The sequence below is a fragment of the Giraffa tippelskirchi genome, chromosome 3 (genome assembly GCF_054371585.1).
Source record: "Giraffa tippelskirchi isolate mGirTip1 chromosome 3, T2T-mGirTip1v1.2.pri, whole genome shotgun sequence".
In the NCBI taxonomy this organism is placed as follows: domain Eukaryota; kingdom Metazoa; phylum Chordata; class Mammalia; order Artiodactyla; family Giraffidae; genus Giraffa; species Giraffa tippelskirchi.
In genome coordinates this window covers 38,534,298-38,554,993 of record NC_137277.1, presented here as the reverse complement: position 1 = coordinate 38,554,993, position 20,696 = coordinate 38,534,298, and the positions used below count along the sequence as shown (strand labels likewise).

The window sequence follows — 20,696 nt, the reverse complement described above, 5'->3', positions numbered from 1 at the left end:
GGCCTGGCGCACAGCAGATGCCCAACAAATGTGGACTGAATGAATGTGTCATGGAGGGAACCAGAGGCTGTGTACCCGTCAGTGTAACAGCCACTCGCAGCAAGGCCTGCACTGCCAGGGCCTAAGGTTTGGAAATGTGCTGCCTGAGATTCCGTCCTGTGCCTCAGCACGGTCCCTGGAGTGGGAACACCTCTGGACAGGGATCTCGGCCATGTCAAGGTCGGGTGTCCGGCCTGACTCAGAGCAGGTGTCAAGGACAATTTGTTGAATGAATGAAGAAGTGAGTGAATTTGTGAATGAAAGAATGGCATCAAAGGATAGAAGGACAGGGAGCACTCAGGCTGGAGTGGTGGTAAGACCACCGTCCAGTCTCCGTGGGACTCCTTGCTGACTCCAGCAACCTCCTTGCTGACTTAGGACTCCTGCACATGAATCCATCCCCCCAACAAGATAAAAGATAAATAGAAAAGCCCCTTCTCCTTCCATCATTTCTGAGCTGAGTGGGCTCTTTCAAAGTCACTTTACTTCAGGACACAAAGGCACAGCCTACATCTATCATATATCCTGGCTCAGCCTGCCCAACCCATGGTGCCAGGGGTGTGGGCTGGCCCCAGCTCTGCCAGCCTACCCAGCACTCACCTTCCCATAGACAAAGCAGTACAGCGTGACCCCTGTGGCCCACACATCCAAGGCCTAGAAAGAAACAGTTCACATCAGTCCCCCAAAAGGAATCGATATACCCCTTGCTCACCCAGCTCCAGTGGGCCATGGGAGAGGGCAAGCAGAAGACCTCTTTCCCCAGTCATGTATTCACTCAACAAACACTTCCAGGCCCTTGTTCTATGCTGGACCATGTGCTGAGCACTGGGGACATGGGGATGGCCAGAGCAGGGCCCCTGCCCTCCAGGGTGGACCGAAACCAGACATGTTTCCAACAGAACAGTGCAAAACCCACTTCATCCAAAAGGTCACATTTGCAGTACCTATAACATTAATGCACCCCAGAATATTGAATTTATACTTGCTAAACCAGCTCTGGCTTTGAGAAGTCATCCCTCTTACTGATGATCCACTGGAGAAGCCACCACCCACCTTCTTTCTGACACCAGAACAGCCCCTGGCCCTCAGCCACCTCCACATCCCCTCGGGGCTCCCCTGCACCCTGGATTCGAATGTGCCCTGTCTCTACAAGTTCCCGCTTCTGGAACCCCACTTCCTCTTCTCATATTCACTTTCTCTCTTATGTGAGTGATCCTCAAATCTCTACCTACACATTCCTGCCACAGATGCCTCATCTGAATCCAATCGGGGAACAGCAGACAAACGCAAACTGATGTCATTCTACAAAATAACAGGCCTGTTCGCTTCAAAAATGCCAAGGCCAAGCCACTCTTCCAGATTAAAGAACCCCAAAGAGACAGGACAAGTGAACGCAGTGACTGACCCACGATTGGATCCTGAACCAGAAAACGAAAGACATTAAAGGACACAGTATGGGGGCAACCAATGAAATCTGAGTAAGGTCGATTAGGTAACAGTCTTTTATTGATCATAAATGTCCTAACTTTCATAACTGTACTGAGGTTATGTAAGAGAATGTCCTTGTTCTCAGAAAATATCCCCAGCAGTATTTAGCCGTAAAGGGGGATAATGTCTCCAACTTCCACAAATACAGGGAGAAACAGTGAAAAGGCAAATGGGATAAAGTGACCTATATGGGAATAACCTAATATGTGCATATGTATAATTGATTCACTTTGCTGCACACTTGAAACTAACACAACATTGTAAGTCAATTCTACTCCAATAAAAATTAATTAAAATAAAAAGCAAAAAAAAAAATCTCTACCTATATCCCTCTCTTGACCTCCATATAGACATGTGTTCAAACTCCTCTTGACCATTTCCTCCATGGCAGAACCACAGTGGGGCAGCCAGCACTCCACAGAGGACAGCAGGATGTGTGCCCGGAGACACACAGAATCACAGCGTCTTTTCAGAAAGCTTTGCCACTGCCTCTGTCACTTAGGATAAAGCCCAAACTTCCAGACCCTCTAAACTCTGCCCAAATGCCACTGCACCCCTCAGTTCTCTGATATGTTCTCTGGACCCCACCTCCTGTAAATTCTCCCCATTCTTTAAGGCCTAGTTCAAATCCTGTCATACCCAAGAAGTCAGGGGAGCCTCCGACATCCCCCTAGACAGGAGCTCTCCTGTCCTTTCACCATGACCAGAGGGCAGGGACCTGGGCCATCTGAGCTCTGACTGTTCCATATCCCAGCCCAGAACTCAGCACAGAGCAGCTGGTGGGAAATTTCTGCAGGGGGCCATTGTGCAGGAGAACAAGAGGAGGCCCAAGCTGGGGAGCTTGTCTGGACTCCAGGAAGAGGCAAACCTGGGGGAGAGGACCATGTTTGGTGCTCACTCCTGAGACATGAGGACCCTGGCTCCCCAGGTTGGACGTGGGATGGCATGACATGCACTCCCACCCCTCCACCTAAACCCCAACCCAGACCGGACCCTGGGGGCCACCTTTCCACTGAAGCTCTGGCCGGAGTCAGAAATGGCCTCGGGGGCCATGAACGCTGGGGTCCCGGCTGTGCTGGACAGCCGAGCATCGTTCCCCTCGAACTGGTTGCTGACGCCAAAGTCGGCGATCTTCACGTGCCCGTCATCCCCCAGAAGTAGGTTGGATGGCTTGATGTCCCTGTGGATGATCTTCTGGTAGTGCACTGCAGAGAGAGGCAGCTCGAGCGTCGGCCTGGGGCCCCTTCACCCAAAACTGCCCCCTCGGCCCTCGCCTGGCCCTGGAGGCAGCCTCAAACTCCAGGAGAGAAGCAGCTGGGACTTCCTGGCCCCTGCACAGACTCATCTGATGAGGACCTCAGAAGAGGATGTCAAGGCCCCCTCCTCAGCTATGCAGTGAAGACACTAACTCAGGCTGTTAGTAATAAAGCCAAGCCTGGATTCTTAGGAATCTTGGCACTCCAAGCCCAGTGGTCTCTCCATGGCAGTCAAGGCACCTGCCATTGAGTGGACGTCAAAGGAAACTGGGGGAAGAGGGTCTCCATAGGCCCTCCCTGCCCCCCCCATGTGGGTGCCGTCTGCAGGCTCAAAGCCCATCAAAATCCCCCCATACTTTGGGACTTCCCTGGTGGCCTAGTGGCTAAGACTCCGTGTTCCCAATGCAAGGAGCCCAGGTTCGATCCCTGGTCAGGGAACTAGATCCCACATGCCACAACTAAGAGTTTGTATGCTGCAACTAAAAGGTCCTGCATGCCACCTGAAGACTGAAGATGCTGTGTGTCACAACTAAGACTTTGCGCAGCTAAATAAATCAATTAAACAAACAATCCTGCCTCCAGTTCCATCCCCCACCCAGCCTGTCACCACTGCCACTGCTTCTTGGACTGAGGGTGGGCTTGTGGGGTATCCTGCAGAGGTATTGCCCTCAGCCCTGGGACTCTGGGCCAATGGGGTTTTGGAGAGGGAAGGCACACCAGGCCTTGGGACCTCCAGGATGAACATGGCTGGGGTAATAATGGTCAGCCCTCTCTAGTAGGCTGAGCGCCCACCCTGCTTCCTGGGTCCAGCATTGCCAGGAAGAGACGAGCAGCTCAGACTGAGATGACCAGAGATGTCCCAGCAGAGAAAAGGCACTGACTTCACCCATAGCCATGCACTTATGAGCTCACCACTCAGCAAATACCTTCCCCTGGACCAACACATCCCGGGGTGACGGAGACAAGGGAAGATGTAACAGGAAGGAGGTCAGGGGAGGGGAGAGGAGAAGGAGGGTGGCTGGGGGCAGGGGGCAGAAGGAGTGAGGGTCATATAATAACAACAGAGGGGCTTCCCTGGTGGCTCAGCAGTAAAGAATCTGACTGCCAGTGCAGGAGACACAGGTTCGATTCCTAATCCAGGAAGATCCCACATGCCACGGTGCAACTAAGCCCGTGTGCTGCAACTATCGAGCCTGGTGCTCTAGAGGCTGGGAGCCACAACTACCGAAGCCCATGCACCTGGAGGCCCTCGATCCACAAGAGAAGCCACCACAATGGGAAGCCTGCACACCGCAACTACAGAGCAGCCTCTGCTCACGGCAACGAGAGAAAAGCCCAGGCAGCACCGAAGACCCAGCACAGCCAAAAACAAATATATAAATAAAAGTTATTTTTAAAAAAGAATTAAAAAATAATAATAACAACAACAGAACCCACGACCCTACAGCACTCTCCTCCTATGTGTCAGGTACATGTGAAGCATTTGACACACACCCATTTGAGCACAGGGCTCAGAGGGCTCTGTGTTTGACCATGGAGAGCGGGCTCAAATTCTAGCCTCTCTCGAACTCTAGCCTCTCCCTTGAATTCTCAGCTCTCTATCCAAATGGACATCCTGTAGACATCTCAATATGTATCCCAATATTTCTCGATCACATTTTTTTTTTTGGCTGCACTATGCAGCATGCAGGATCTTAGTTCCTGGACCAGGGATCAAATCCATGCCCCCTGCATTGGGAGCGTGGCATCTTAACCACTGGACCACTAGGGAAGTCCCTTAAACACATATTTAATTCAGAACTTAACCTCTCTATCTGCAATCACCGCCAAACAAACAACCCTGTTCCTTGTTTAGTCCTTCCCATTTGGTTAACGGCCATACTACCAGTTGCTCAGCCAAAAACCCCTCTTTCCTTCAGATCTCACATCCAGTTCATCAGCAAGTCCTATGAGATGGACCTCTCAGATATATTCCAGACCCAAGTGTTTCTCCTACCTGCATGGCTGCACTGGCCCCGTTTGTGAGAGTCAGGCCTAAGCCGCCCAGAGCACAGAAAGCCTCAACTCCCCCTTCTCAGGCACAGAATCACAAGGTGGACCTTCAGCACTCGGTGTCTCTATTTGTCTGCCTGTCCAGCCCTTTGTGCTGTCCTATCCACTCCAGAAAGCCCTTCGTCGACTGTGATTAGTTAGGTCTTGATGAGGCTTTACCCAAGAGTCAGATGGGATCAGCTTGGGTTTTTTTTTTGCAGAGAGAGGATGAGAGACAACAGGCCCAGGACAGGAAGTGGGTGGAAGCCAAGCTGGTGTAGGGGTGTGTCTGCCGCAACCACACCAGGCTGAAATGCCCTCCTCTCACACCTCTAGGCCCTTGTAGGGACTTTCTGCAAAACCTTCTTTCTCTGTGCCTCAGTTTCTCCATATGTACAAAGACAGCATTAACATGAAGGCACTGTAGTGGCTCACATGGGATAGACATTCACTGCAGGTCAAACCTCAGCTGGCCCTCACCTGGTCCCCTAGGAAGAGAAGATGCTTCTGATAAACCAAGCTGAGGTTTCAGAGGGGGGATGTATCCCACTCTCCAAACCAGGCCAGGACCCTAGGTGCGTGCAGAGCCCCTTCTCCCTATGACCAGAGAGTCACCCGGTGCCAGCCACCCCATCTCCTTCACATCTGCTCCCCACTGCCACAGCCCTAATCCAGGACTCACCATCTGTCACTTCGGCTGCAAAACCAGCCTCCTCCCTAACCAGTTGGCCGCCTTTTGCCCTCCATCCAGCCGCCACACAGCTGCCAGACAGAGCTTTCTAAGACACAAATCCGATCACTCCCCTCCCCTGCTTGAAGCCCTCTGGGTCTCACAAGGCTGACAGGATGAAATCATGAAAGTCCTCTGCAGAGACATTCCCAGCCCTTGAGGTGTGGCCTGGACAGTTGCTTCCAGCATCATCTTTCCCCATCCCTGGCTCCCTGGTTGGACTCAACCAAACTGAACTCCCCCTTCTCAGATGGTACATGCCTACTCCCCTCTATGCTGCTGCCATGTAGTACAACCTCCCACCATGCCTCAAACTGGCCAGTGAACTCCTATTCATCCTTCAGAACCCTGCTCATAAGTGGTCTCCTCTAGGAAGCCTTCCTTGGTCCCTTAGTGCTCTGACAGCTCCTATGCTTCCCCAGCCTTGGCAGGCACTGCTTAGGTTTCTGTCTCTCCCACTAGGTGGCGAGATCCTTGAGATCTCTTCTGGGTCTTTGGCATTTACATGCCCCCAACTGGCACTTACTAGGTACTCATAAATGGATAAATGAATGAATAAATGAATTCCAGACAGAGGCTAAGCTAACATCTTCCCTCCTGAGCTCTCCATCACCTTAGGGTGCCTCACAGTAAACCCACTCTGCTACCACCCACCGATTCCATGCCAGGATAGACTCTTCCTCGAGCAGCGGGACACAGACTCCTTCCCATAGCTCTTGATGCCCTGTGAGAGGCTAAGCTTGAGATACAGGAAGAACATCCACCACCTATGCGGTAATAAGCAGGCTCCCAGAAGGACCTGGAGCATGCCCAGTGAAATCTGCAGCTACCCTACCTGTTCAAGACGTTGCGGCCCCGCCCACAGGCCCATTGACCCGCCCCTAGCTAAAGATGATTGGCAGATCAGCACTGACTGACAGGAACGGCTCAGAGCCGGCTCAGCTTGGGCTCCAGCCCCTCCGGTGTCCCCCTCTCGGGTCCCCAGCCCAGGGGGGGCAGGCAGCCCCTCACTCACAGTACTCAAGGCCCAGGATGATGTCCCTCAGGTAGAGGCGAGCTTGCTCCTCGGGGAAAGGCTTGTCGCAGGGTACTTCCATGACCGGCCTGTCGGGAGGGCGGGGAGGGGGGTTGTTTAGCTGTAATTAGGATGAGCAAACGCACATGGCAGGTTCCCCCCTTCACTGGGCCATACAAACTCCTTGGGACCTTCCAGGAGCCCTCTAAGCTCTAATGGGACCCTGGAACACAAGATAGTAGCTTTTTCTCTCATATAAAGAAAATTTGAAAATACACATAGATGCAAATATTCCTTTTCAATCGTTACAATTTCAAGTTAGCTTTGTCTTACTTCTGATTGGCTCGGTATGCCTTCTTCTAAGTACTTAATTATCAACAATCAGACAGTTGCAAAGATTCCATTTACAGCTGTGTTTTTCAAACTGTGGGTCCAGGACCAAGGTCATGAAATCAATTTAGTGGCTGGCTACTGCTTTTTCTTTTTTCTAATAAAGCCCTATATACTAGAGTATGTCACATGTAATAAGGTAATAAGGATATATACTGTTTTAGAAAACTTTGGTTTCAATTACAGATATGAACGGCAACGTAAAACTTTATTTCTTACTTGGAACAGAGATAAAAAATGCTGAAAGCCCCTTAGTCTTAAAAGACACGTTCCCTGCCTCTTTCCAGAATTGGTCTTTAGAGCCTCCCAGACAGAGAGACAAGTCACAGCCTGTATTCAAGACCTTAGCGGTTAAGGAGCCCATTCCACCCAGCCCTGCACCCACTACTCCATGTCCGCTGTTCTGCACATACCCTGAGAAGGTTAGACAAGGCAGACATGAGTCAGAACCCTAGATTTCATCAGCGACTCGCTATGTGACTTTGGGCAAACCACTTACCCTCTATGAACCTCAGCTTCCCCTCTTGTAAAAGGGAGTGAATGGAGTCCCAGCTACCTAACTCACAAAACGTGTAAAACTGAAAGAACTCTTTTGTGATTTGAATACAGGTGAGAGTTGAGTTTCATCTCTATACTTTTCCTTTCTTCTCTCGCTCCGGCATCAAAATCATCTTCCAGTTCTTCAAGGCCTGGCTGGAAATCCACCCCCTCTTTCTGAGGCCTCCCTGACTATTCCAGCCTCACTGTCCCCATCAGCCTTCAAAGAATCACCCTCTTGGTCTCTCGTTTCCCATCCATTTCCCCCACCCCACCCCCTGAACCCAGACCACAGCTCCCTAAGGACAGAGCCTGGGCCTCTTTCTTTCACTAGAGTAGCTGACCCTAGGACTAGGGATATGGGAAGGGAAAGGAAGACCTGGCCTGCCTGAATGCGATGGGGAACTCACCCCTTTCTCAGGAGGTCAAACACTGAAAGAAAACAGCAAAAAAGAAGAGTAGGTAAGTTGCAGCCAGGCTGAAAACACAGCTGATGCCAAGATCCCTGCCCCTTCTGGAGGGTGGGAGGGGGGCAGGCATCCAGGCATACTTGAGGGAGAGACAGGAGAGGGGTCCCAGGGTATCAGAGAAGATAAATGGCTGAGAATGGGTCTACTATGAACTTGCCTCACTGGAACCTTAGGTGCCGAGTGAGGAGCATCAGCATGAACCCCTTTAACAGGGGAAACTGAGTCTCAGAGAAGGGGCAGGTAGGAGAGAGAGTGGAGGCTAAAGCCTTGGCCTCTAACTCCTAAGCCTGTGTTCCTCCTGGCCCATTCCCTGAAAGCCTCTAAGCCCAACCCTGAATCAAGCACCAGGGACTTAAGTAACAACATCAGTATTACTATTACTAACAATAATAGCTAATGTGTCTTGCATGTAATAACTCATTTACTTCTCACATCAACCCTATGATGTAGATACCATTACTATCCCCATTTTACAGGTGAGGAAACTGAGGCACGGAGTTATCAGATAGGGCCTAGGAACCCACATCACATAGCCTACTTCTTGTATCTGCCTGATCCACTGTCTCTCCAATCAGCGGTGTGGGGGTTTGGGAACACTAGTTGACTCTAATTGGATATCCTGAGTCTGCCTCAGCAGGGCTGGGGAGAGAATCTGGGGCTTGAGAACATGTCTTTCCTCCCTGTCCCCAGGAGGTCAGTGCATTTCACAAGGTCCATCTGAAGGTCAAGTGTGTCCCTGGGGAGCCTTTGGACCACCTGGGTAAGCTACTTTGGGAATGAGCTGGGTCACTCACCCAAATAGAGATTGTCCTCAGCTGGGTCATCCAAGACCTGGTGAGAGGGAGCAGACATGGGGGTGGGACTTGGGGAGGCATGGGGTAGGGTTGCTTGCCAGCTCCAGGACCCACTGTGTGCTCCTCAACCACCCTGGATGATGGATCAGGAACTGTGCCAGCACGAGCCAGATGAGACCTCAGAAATCACTGGCCCCTGACCCTGGTCCACCACACAGCACTCTGCCCCTTTCCCCTTCGCCATGGGGCTCACTTCTTGCCTCTGGAGCAGCTCGTCCCCCTCCATGAGAACCTGAGAACATCCCAGAGCTGCCTCAACTGACCCCAGAAGCCTCCTGGCCATCCCTATCCCAATTCTGGCCCTGCCCTTGGCACACCTCCCTTGGCGAAATCCCTGGGTCTATTCCAGGTGCCCACTGCACCAAGGGCTACTCCATAGGCCTCACCGGCTCGCCACCTACCTCGATCAGCTTGACCACATTCACGTGGTCCAGCTTCTTCAGGATGGCAATCTCCTGGTACACCCGCTCCAGGGGCAGCAGCTGCTTGGCTGGGCCTCCCTGGGCAGCCTGGGACCCTCTGGGGGGAGGCCGACCTGTGACCAGGAATGGGAGTCCAGCCTGTCACAGGAGGCTGGGCCTCACCATAGCCCTGCAACCAGCCTCAAGCAAGAATCTTGCAAGACCTTGGCCTTGGCCTCAACCCACCAAGTACAGTCCCACCACCAGGCCTTTGCTCACTCTCTGCCTGTCCACCCCCTAGTCCTAACAAAACTAGCCTCCGAGGTCTCCTCCTCCTCCACCCCCAGGCCAGGAGCTCCCACGCACAGGACCAGACAGATACGCACGTGGAAAGCCATACTGCTTCAGTAACTTCTTCTTGGAAAGAACTTTCATTGCCTGAGGAGGGAGGGGCAGAGATGTCACTTACGTGGAGCCACCAGGGATTAGAACAGGCTGGTTACATGTGAACTGAGGTCCAGAAAGGCTCATGGGCACATGGCACTGAGCGTGTGGACTGGCTGCATTTACACTGAGTTAGGAGGTGGCCATGACTGAACCTTAGGCCTTACCCCTGTTTCCCATAACAACCCTTTCTGGAGCTCTCCCCTCGGAGGCATCCAGCCTCTGCTTGCATATTCCCAGGATCAAGAAGCTCATTCCCTTTGCATTCCACTAAGGACAGGGAGAATACCCCCTTCACAGGCAGCCTTGTCCACCATCTTGGCACAGCTTCTGCCCACCCCCAATCCTCTAGGGCCCAGTGTAGGCGATACCACCCTCCTTTCCCCAGACTTACATAGTGCCTGTCTTCACTTTCGTTGTAGGCCAGCCTCACCACGCCATAGGCACCCTGCAAAGAGGCACAGGTCAGCCCCTGCTGGCCAGGGTAGACTCCCTCAGGACTAGGGGGAGAGGAGAAGGGGAGCCTGAGCTGCTCCTTCCCCCTATCTCTTCCCACATCCCATCTCCACCCCAGCCACCAGTGGGCATAAATTTCAGGCAGGCAAGGAGAGGGCTCCATGCCCTGGTCACTGCCCCTGCTGGGCTCAGCATAGCTCTATGCCTTCCCTAGTCCCCTCCATCAAAAACTCTGGGGAGAACTTACCCAGTGGTTCAGTGGTTAAGAATCCACCTGCCAATGCAGGGGACAAGGGTTCAATCCTTGGTCTAGGAAGATTTCACATGCGATGGGGAAACTAAGCCCATGCACCCCAACTACTGGGCCCACACTCTGGAGCCTGTGAGCCAGAACTACTGAAGCCCGTGAGCCTAGATCCATGCTCGATATCAAGAAAAGCCACTGCAATGAGAAACCCATGCACTGCAACAAAGAGTAGCCCCTGCTCAATGCGACTAGAAAAGCCCATGCAGCAAGGAAGACCCAGGACAGTCAATAAATAAATAAACAAATAAAACTCCAGGGAGTCAGGAATCAAGAATTATCTCCCACTCCCTATAGAATAGGACAAAACTTCCCTCACATCCAGGGTAGGACCTTCTGGGCTCAGCCTCACATTCCCAGAGGAGGAGAGGGGATTGTGGAGGATCCAGACAGGCTGGCTCCGCAAACCCCCAAGATAAGTTCCCACTGCTCTTGGCCTGCCCCCAGGCCTACCTTGCCAATCTCACTCTGCAGCTTGTACTGGTTCAGCTGTACGCAGTCCTGGTGGGGGAAAGAGAGGGGCCATCAGGTAGAGCTTGATCCAGAAGCAGCACTCCAGATGCACTTCCAGGGCCCTATCCTGGCCCCAGGCCCCTCACCCCCAGGCCCCAGGCCTCGTCAACATTTCAAGTTTAGATGGGGAAGTGAGGTGGTGCCAACACCGAAAGTGATACCGAAAGCAACAAGAAGACTTGGATAATGCTTGAAAATGTGAATGGTGAAATTTGCCTACGCTTTGCTCCCTGAGAAGTAGTGGAAAAATGCACTAATTTCCACCTGCATACTGGGGGCTGGGAGACCATGATGTGAGAAACCCATGAGCAAGTATTTCTAGAAGCAGCTGAATGAGGAGACTGCATAGACAAGAAAGATGAGGACAACCTTGGGACAGGAGACCTGGCTCAGGCATAAAAACCTCAGCCTCTGAAATCTGTAGATTGCTCAGTACTTAGGTTCACTTTAGATCTAAGAGGCAAAGACAGAGCCAGTGGGAGCCTAGAGGCTGGTAGCAGGCTGGCAGTTTTTGAGTCACAGCAGACTCTATGAGGCAGGATTAGAAGTGGGGGGCTCAAGCTGGGGAAGACTTGGGGGACAGGAGAACACACTAATCTCCAAACAGACTTCTTGGAGAATAAGGGAGGGACCTATTTCCTAGGCTTAGACTGGGAGTGGGAATGGTGGGACTAATAGGAGGCAGCAACTGGCTCAGATGGAGCTCCCCTGGGTGGGAAGAGGCCACATAGAGAGGTAGTGAGTTCCTTGGCTCTGGGGGTATGCAAACCAATGTCTGGACAGCAGTGTGGCAGGGATAGGAACAGCAGAGGGTCTTCACTGAGGACTGCTGTGAAGCTCATGGGCACCCCCTAGCTATACTCCACTAACCTCTGTGTCCGAGATGGCCACGTGGTGAGACTCAATGGTGGGCCTGCGCCAGGCCCGCGGGGAGATGTGACTGGCAGGCCCTGTGGCATAAGGCCCAGCCTGGGCCTCCAGGCAGCTCCCCGCTGGCCGTTCCTGCAGGGAGAACTTCCTTGTCGAGAGGCTGGGCCGGGCTGCAGGGTGTCTTGAAGCACCACCAGGGATCACGGAGGCTGCTCTGGTCCGTGGCGGAGGGTCCACACAGTTCCTGGGAGGCTCCGGGCTGCCATTCGTCTCCTCCAAGTGGGTCACATCAATGGCTGCCACTCGCTCCACCAACTCAGCCCGAGGGTCCTGGCAGCAGACCGCCGGGCCCCCCTCCATTGCCACAGTCAAGGGGATCCTCGGTGCAGCCTTATGGGGAACCTGAGAAAAGAGGGCAGAGAAGGCTCCAGTCCTGGCCACCAAGCAAGGAGGTCAAATTCCCAGGCCTCACCTCCACTGTAGCCACAAATTGTGAGTCCCACCTCCATGCCTTTGCTCTGCTTATTCCCTTTGCCTAGGTCGCCAGCATCCAAACTGAGGTCTCCCTCCTTACTAAAGGAATGCCAGGGGGCTTCCCTGGTGGCTCAGTGGGAAAGAATCCGCCTGCCAATGCAGGAGACACGGGTTCGATCCCTGGTCTGTGAGGATCCCACATGCTGTGGAGCAACTAAGCCCATGCGCCACAACTACTGAAGTTGAGCCTGCGCTCTAGAACCCGGGAACCACAATTACTGAGCCCATGTGCCCCAACTACTGAAGCCCAGGGCCCTAGAGCCCGTGCTCTACAACAAGAGAAGCCACCACAATAAGAAGCCTGCGCACTGCCACTAGACAATAGCCCGTGCAGCAACAAAGACCCAGCACAGCCAAAAATAAATACAGTTATTTAAAAAAAAAAAAAAAAGGAATTCCAGGAACTCATCTGGCTCTGCTGCACACCAGCCCTCTAGACCTCAGTATTCCCTTCTGTAAAACAGGCACATCAGCCTTGCTGGCTTCACAGGGAAGCAGGGAGAATTTGATATTCTGGAGTTGGAACAGAGAGACATGGGCAGAACTGGAGGCCTCGCGGCACTGGCAGAAACAGAACCCAGGGTCAGCTCGGGCCCCCATCCAGCAGATAGCCCAGTAACTCAGAGCTCCACCCCTTGAGAGCAGAGCATTCAAAGGCTGCCGACTGACTCGGCTGAGCTGCCTGAAGCCGAGCTGAGCTCCTGATGCTTCAGGTTCCCCCCGCCACCCCTGTTGCTGCTTCGAGGAAGACTTCCCTGGGGCTCCAGCCTCTCCCACCCTGGCACCTTCTCCAGGGAGGCCTCTCCAGGGCCACAGGGCAAGTCTCCCCATTGCTCCCTTCCCTGCCCCAGCAGAGCCTGCAGCCCAGGACAGGCTCCATTAGAGGAGGGGGCTGCTGCTCTGATGACAGTGAAGAGAGACTTCACTGCACTTATTTCTCCTGGTTTTTCCTTCCAGTTTATTCATGTGGCCAAAACGTTCACCTCATCTGTTCAGGTTGAGATGCTCCCCTGGCCTGGCCTTGCACCCTGGTCCTACTGCAGTCTGAGCCCCCAGCAAGGCCCCAGACCTCTCCAGCTTGAACCCCAAACCAACCTCCAGTGTCTAGTCCCAGCCCTCACATTCAACCACATCCCTGGGCTGAACCCTGACCCCGGGCTGAACCCGGATACTCAGGCTGGGACTCCATTTCTGCCCAGGGCTGAGCACAGGCCCCACCCTACTCAGTGCCCCTCCCCCTTCCTGGGCCAGACTCAGTATCTTCTCCGGAAAAGGAAGTAAGTGGACTCCTGACCCTCTGCCCTTCCTGTCTGGTGAACTTGCACTGTCACCACAGAACAATTTCAAGAACATGGTCTTTATCTCACTCCTTATTCCCTCATCACCTTACTTTGACAGATGTCAAGGAGGCCGGGCTTGCTGGAGTCCACTGGCTACAGAGGAGCCTGGGCTGGGTTCCAGTCCTGCCTGCCAACCTTCCCAGGGCAGCTCCTTCCCAACTCTGAGCCTCAGTCTTCCCATCTGTACCTCAGATGCAGGACCTTCCCAGATTCCCAAGGCCACACAAGACTTGGAAATGGATTGTGGGTAAGGGCATGGTCCAGACCGCCTGTCTGACACCTAAAGTATTGAATGAGTAGTAGCCTGGTGAAGCTGATGTTGGCATGCAGAAAGGAAGGGGGAAGGGAATCTAGACTGGCAACAGGAAAAGATATGGACACTGGACCTAAAGGAGTGAAGGGAATGTGAGCATCGGGGAGGCCTCCCTGGAGGAGGTTAGAGTGGCAAATAGACTAAAACATTGGGAAGGCTTCTCTGAAGTAGGTGAGGAAGTGAGTAGGGCTGGAGCATCATGGAGGCCTCCCTGGAGGAGGTAGAATGGGATTAGAGCCACAGAAAGGCTTTAGGAACCAGCTGGTTGCAAAAAGGAAGAAGCCAGGGCTAAAAGGAACCCTCCAAGCCCGGCCCAGCCTGTCATTGGCCCACCCTGCCTCCCTTCCCCCTCACTCTGTAGGTTCTTTTTCTCCCACATAAACTCCACTGGTTAGCGTTCTTGTCTGCCTCGTCTCCATAAGACCACTAGCCTCTGCAGCAGTACCTGAGGCATAGTAAGAGTTCAATAAATATTTGCCATAGTGATCATTACAGTCCTGGCCCCATTACACAGATGGGAAAGCAGAGAGGAGAGAGGGAACCCCAAGGAGCTTAAGACCCCAGGCCACAGCAGGGAACGGATGGCAGTGTCTGGAACTCTTGTCCTCTGGTCCCCAGCAGGAACCCAGGGGACTGAGAACCATCACAGGCAGAGGCCACAGACTGCCTAGCCCATCACATTTGCATATGATTTTCCCCGAGGCTGTCACCCTAGCCACAGGCCATCTTCCTTCAACTCCCCCTTTTTTCTCAGATGAGGAAAGTAGGGCCCAGCAAGGGACAGGGGTGGATCTGGGGTCACACCTCAGGTCAGGGCAGACCCTTCCTGCTCCACTTTGGGGCCCTGGTTTAGGACCCAGGCTCTGAAGCCAGGCTGCCAGGCCAAAGCCCCATCCTGGCAGTGTGCCCATCTACGGGCAGGTGCCTGACCTCTGTGCCTGGGTTTCCCCCATCTGCAGAATGGGGTTAGCAGCAGTATCATTGCCCAGGTGGCTGGGAGGAGTAAAGGAAGGAACGCCCTTACCGGGCTCAGAACCGGCCCTGCCCCTAACGGAGCCCCGTAAAACTGAAATGTTGTGTTGCTGTTGTTGTGATTGCCTGGGACACGCGGTGGCCCAGATGGAGGCGCAGGCGGCAGAGGCAGCTGTGGGAGCTGACGTCAGGCCCTCCACACTCCCTCCCGCCTGGATCAGATTCAGGTGACTAAGCACGGCTATGCGGGAGGCGCCCCGGGGAGGCCCCAGGTTCCTGCCTGTGTCCAGGCGACAGGGCCTGGCGCCCTGTGTGTGAGGGTGTGTGTCAAGTGAGAATATGGGTGAGCGGGGCTGTCCGCTCAGGGTGACAGTGTGTGTGGGGGGGGCGCAGGGGGTGGAGGGGGTTCCACACACAGGAGCCCATCTGCCCAGAAACAAAAATCTATGGCTGTAGTCTACATTCGGTGGCTAAGCGTGTTCATGTGCATTGTGTGTCTTGAGTTCTTTGTGTACCCGTGCCCCAGGATGGGGGGAGGAGGGTGGGCCCCCCGCTGGGCGCCATGGGAACCCAATCTCAGAAAGTCAAGTTGGAACTTCCCACATTCCCACGCAGTCACCTGTCCACCAGCCGGGGCTGCCTGCTGGGCTGGGCTGTATGTCTTGGGCAGGACCCACCCCTCTCTGGAAGCTCACCCAGGGCGTTTCTCAAGGCCCTCCCCAAGCTGAAGCCTCCGTAGACACTGTATAGAAACTGACTCGGCGGCTAGCTAGGAGCCACATGGGCAAAAAGAAGGACAGACAGGCTGGCAGCCAGGCCCAGGGCAGAGCAAGGACTTCTACAGACATGGGGAGCCTCCTAGGGACCAGGTTGGTCCTGCAGCTGAGAATGGCCAGGCTCAGGCCCTTCCTTACTGAGAAGAGCAACCCCCAGCTGTCCTCCCAGACTGGGACTATGTTGCCCTGAACACATCATTGAACCTTTCGGAGCCTCAATATGCTCACATGTGAATAGGATAGATAGCCCCCATCCTGGCACCTTCTAGGGCTATGGGAGGAAGTGGATGAGACTATGGACATTGAAGCAGATTGTGCCTGAGTGATGTGGGGCTACGCCGATACGTCTGTCACAGCCACTGGGAGAGTCTTGTTGTGCATACAAAGTGCAGCCTCAAGGACTTCCCTGGTGGTCCAGTGGTTGAGAATCCGCCTGCCAATGCAGGAGACACAGGTTCGATCTGGTCCAGGAAGATGCCACATGCCTCAAGGCAACTAAGCCTGTGTACCACAACAACTGAAGTCTGTGCCTAGATCCTGTGCTCTGCAACAAGAGAAGCCCACGCACACACCTAGAGAGTAGCCCCTGCTGGCTGCAACTAGAGAAAGCTCGCATGTAGCAACAAAGACCCAGTGCAGACAAAAAGGGGGAAAAAAAATAAAAGTTACTCTTAAAAAAACAAAAACAAACAAAAAAGCCCACAAAGTACAGCCCCATATCTACCCCTGGCTCCACGATGGCCTGGCACATTACCCAGCTCATACTTCTCCTTCCAGGCTATATCCCTCATCCCCACCTCATCCCCAGGTATCTGCCTGCTCCTAAGGGATGCAGGGGGCTTCCCAGGAGGCACTCCCACCTGCCAACGCAGGAGACACAAGAGACTTGGGTTCGATCCCTGAGTCAGGAAGATCCTCTGGAGGAGGGCATGGCAATGCACTCCAGCATTCTTCCCTGGAAAATCCCATGGACAGAGGATCCTGGCGGGCTATAGTCCATGGCGTCGCAAACAGTCAGACACGACTGAAAGGACTTAGCCCGCAGCACACAGGGGATGCAGACCCTGGCTCCAGACCCTAAAGGACCAGGTCGTCTCTTCAAGATGAACCTCATCACCTGGGTCCCTCAGAGGAGGCCCAGAAGAGGACAGAGCATGCATACTTTGCTCTCATCCACAATGGCTCAAGCAACCCCGCCTGGGATGAATGTCTTCAGACCTCGCCCTGAATTCTGGAAGGCCGCTGGGAATCTCAGAGCCAGGTTGAGCAGGGGCCCAGCTACCATCTAGGCAAGACAAGACATGCCCCTGGTTGTCAGGGGACAGGCCAGAAGGGAAAGCTGTAAGGAGGTGGTCTGGTCCCCTGGACCAGACATAGAAGGTGTCCCTGGTATCCTTGGGCTGCCTCACAGGAGCTGTGTTTATGCTCCTGACAAGTGTCTGGATGGCCCTGGCAACGGGTGGCCTCTGCGGCTCCCGCCTCCGCCTGGGATGACTCAGTCCCCTCGGGGGAGGCCCAGGCGTCTGGTGCCAAGTCATGCTGGAGGATGCCTGCTGTGACAATGCCCCCTCCCACCATCCCCGGGAGGCCCCAGCCACTGAGGTGGGCTCTGCACCTAATTCAGCCCAGCAGCCCTCAGCACGTCCTCAGCGCCCCCTGCTGATGGTCTCCAGGCCCTCCCTCCTCCCTATGCTCCTCCTCATCCTCCATACCAGGTCTGTGCCTCCAGCCCAACTCGTGCCAGCCAGCTGCCTCCTCCCCTCGGTGCTCCCTGACAGCTCGGTTCCAATTCAGCTCAGCATTTCCCTCGAGTCTGTTCTTCCTCCTCTGTCCCCATCACAGAGACGAGTGCCACCATCCTCCCAGTTCTCCCAGGCCAGAAGCCCGGCAGCCTTCCTTATCACCCATCATATCCCTTTTGCCCATCCTTAACTCCCAAACTTTACCCCATTTACTCTCCATTCTGGCCACAAGTCCCAAACTGCAGATTTTCTTGTGCTGCCAGCCCTTCGGACAGGCTGTGCCTTCTGCCAGGAACACACCTCCCTCTCCTTGGCTGCTGGAGGACAATTCAGACATCTCCTCCCTGATCTCCCCACAGCTGGGTGAGGTCACCAAACCTAACTCCTTAAAAAGTCCAGATCCAGCCCTCCACTTTCCTTCCCCACTATTTCCTCCATACCTGCCACCCACCTCCAGGCTCACACCTCAATCCCACCCCACCCCATCCTCCATACCACTTCCTAGAGGGAATATTGCTAACATGCAAATTAATCTGGTCTCAGTCCTTCCAGATCTGGCCTTCCGGGATCTTGGAATCTGGAGGACAGAAGAGCAGGAGATCTCTCTCTGAGCAGAGAGGAGACTGGGGCTCAGAGGCTCGGAAGCAGCCAGGGAACCCAGAGCCATTCATTCATGTGACAAAAAACTCAACTGAGCACTTGCCATATTTGCCCAGGCACGGTGCTAGGTGCCAGGAGATAAAGCAGCAAACCAAAAAGACGAAGTCCCTGCTTCAATGAAGTTTAATTTCTAGTGAGACAAGAAGCAACAAACAAGAAAGCTGGGAATTAATAGATGGCATGTCAAGCGGTACATACATGCTGTGGAGAAAAAAATTACAATTGTCTGAGGGGAATCAAGAGTGAGGCCCAGGGACTTCCCTGGTGGTCCAGTGGTTAAGAATCCACCTTGCAATGCAGGGGACATGGGTTCCATCCCTGGTCAGGGAACCAAGATCCCACATGCTGCTGAGCAACTAAGACCACGTGCCACAGATAGAGTCCATGAGCCAAAGATCCTGAGACGAAAGATCCACATGACTCAAACAAAGATTCCGTGTGCCACAACTAAGACCCAATGCGGCCAGATAAGGCGGTGATCATGCTGTCTGAGGAACAGCAAGGAGGCCGATGTCCTTGGAGTGTGAGAGGTACTTGATGGCAAGCAGAGTTCCAACCTCAAAGAGAAGGTGCATTCACTGTGCCTGGTCTCAGGGATGGCTTCCTGGAGGAGGTGGCATTTAAGCTCCTGATTGCTCAGTAAGAGTTTCAGAGGAGGTGATGGAAGGTCACACCATGCATGACAGAGAGCCACTTCCTGGCTGGGACTCAGGGCTTGACCTTGGGGGTCTTTTTGGACAGAAACCAGGAAGTCTTGACAGCCAGAGGAAGGGTCTGAGTAGGGGAGTGACTGCATTGGATGTGATTTTAAAAAAAAGATCCCTTTGCCCTCTGTGGGGACTAGGGGTAAGAGGCCAAGGAAGAGGCAGGGGTCCCCAGAGCTTGTGGGTCTAGGATACAGTCTGGCACTCGGTGGGTGCTCCATCTGTATGCTCTAGAGGGAAGAGTGAGGGATGTGGGGGCGACCAGTGCATTCTCAAGGACACAAGCTGTTTGCTCCTGCAGACTCCCCGGCCCCAGTGGCGGATATAAACCCCATATGTGCCCACCAAGACATAGTCTTGTGACCTGAGCCATAACCTTCTCTACACACTCCTGTACCCCGAAGACACACATACACACACCAGTCCCGGAGCAGGCGCACGCCCATGTCCGCGTGACCCGCCCTCACACACCACTCCATCCAGTAAATGCACCCCCCTCACACACACAGGCACACTCCTATGCCCACGTGACACACGCACACCCGCCTCCAAACACCACACACAGGTCCCCGAGCACGTGTGCACCCTCCGAGCCACCAGTTCTGCGCCTGTCAAGCCGCAGCCACCGCAGCCTCCACCTCCGCCATCCCCCTCCGCCCCTGCCCCAGCCAGGAGGACTGCGCAGCGCAGCCGAAGCCACAAGAGCGTTGCATCTGTCCCATTCATCCTCCAGCCCCAGCTCCTGCAGGAAGACTCGGGGGAGGGCCGTGTGGGCGGAGCGCTCCGCGCAGATCCACACGTGGGTGCCCCGGTCTGGGCCCACTCCGCATAGGCACGGCCTCCCACCAAGAGCAGGGGAGGGGGTAGTGCGCCGGGGATGGACGCGGTCCCGCAGATCAGAGCTAGGCAAGGGACGCAGACGGCGGAGCGCCCTCGGAGATGCGGTCCCAGGTGCCGGCGCAGACAGATGCAGGCTCCGGGAGGCACCCCAAAGACTGGGCCCCGCAGACCGAAGGGGGAGGATCCCCGCATGGACTAGGTCTGCGCTATCCTCGTAGACGCAACCTCCCAGACCATCCCTCTCCGCTTCAGGCTCCGGGCAGACGATCAGGCGTTTGTCCCCTCCCGCTCCCCCGCCACCAAGCCGACCCTTACCTCAGCGCGGAAAGACAGTCTCCGAGGCCCTGAGGGCTGCCAGCCTCGCTCCCGCGGCGCGCACCCCGCCCCGCCCGCCTTCCCAGGGCCGAGATCACCGAGCTCAGACCCGCGGCGCCGCCGCTCCAAGCAGCGCTCGCTCCTCCGCCAGCTGCCGCGCCCGGCGCGCGTTCATTGGTGGGGCCGCGCGGCCCCCTTCCGGCGCCACCCAATCAGAGCCCAGGACTCTCGCCCGCTCCCGGAGGGGAGGGGCCGCGGCGGGCGGTGGCTCCGGAGGGGCACCTCCCCCTGCGGCGGGACCGGCCTGGTCACGCCCCCATCGCCCGGCTCCAGGCTACCTGGGGTCCCCCGAAATCCTTCCAGGCCGCGGCCTGCGCCCCTTAGCGGCGCCTGGAGGGGTACGGGTGCTTCCCTACCCTTTGTGCTCCAGCCATCTCGGCCTGAAAGGGGCAAGAGCGCACCCCCCGCCCCCGGAGGCGGGGATGAGGCGCAGTGTGTATTAGGGGAGGGGCGAAGCGAGATCAGCTACTGGATGGGGCCCAGGCCTAAGGCCAGGGAGAAAGGCCTTGAATGGTGGACTCAGGAGTTTAGCCTTCTGCTGTGTGGGTGTAGGGGAAACGGGAAGCGGTTCTAACAGAATGCTGGGGTCATAGTCAGATTCTCACTTGGGAAAGGGACCTATGAGCAGGCAACAGGAATAGC

General features: G+C 54.8%; 1 protein-coding gene across 2 annotated transcripts in view; it reads right to left on the bottom strand.

Moving 5' to 3' along the window:
- CAMKK1 (calcium/calmodulin dependent protein kinase kinase 1) overlaps positions 1 to 20,157 on the bottom strand; it is a 29,074-nt gene extending 8,917 nt beyond the window's left edge. Inside the window, exons 1-11 of one of the 2 annotated variants that reach the window (XM_081579919.1) lie at positions 19,995 to 20,157; positions 11,799 to 12,200; positions 10,869 to 10,916; positions 10,050 to 10,103; positions 9,598 to 9,649; positions 9,212 to 9,345; positions 8,751 to 8,787; positions 7,897 to 7,918; positions 6,560 to 6,648; positions 2,533 to 2,732; positions 640 to 693 (exon numbers count right to left, since the gene is read on the bottom strand). In XM_081579919.1, the coding sequence (XP_081436045.1) occupies positions 640 to 693; positions 2,533 to 2,732; positions 6,560 to 6,648; positions 7,897 to 7,918; positions 8,751 to 8,787; positions 9,212 to 9,345; positions 9,598 to 9,649; positions 10,050 to 10,103; positions 10,869 to 10,916; positions 11,799 to 12,158 (1,050 nt within the window). In that variant the 5' untranslated portion in view covers positions 12,159 to 12,200; positions 19,995 to 20,157. Of the gene's footprint in view, positions 1 to 639; positions 694 to 2,532; positions 2,733 to 6,559; positions 6,681 to 7,896; positions 7,919 to 8,750; positions 8,788 to 9,196; positions 9,346 to 9,597; positions 9,650 to 10,049; positions 10,104 to 10,868; positions 10,917 to 11,798; positions 12,201 to 19,994 lie in introns of both variants that reach the window. The other variant, XM_081579920.1, reaches the window with a different exon arrangement.
- Positions 20,158 to 20,696: the final 539 nt, after the last annotated feature.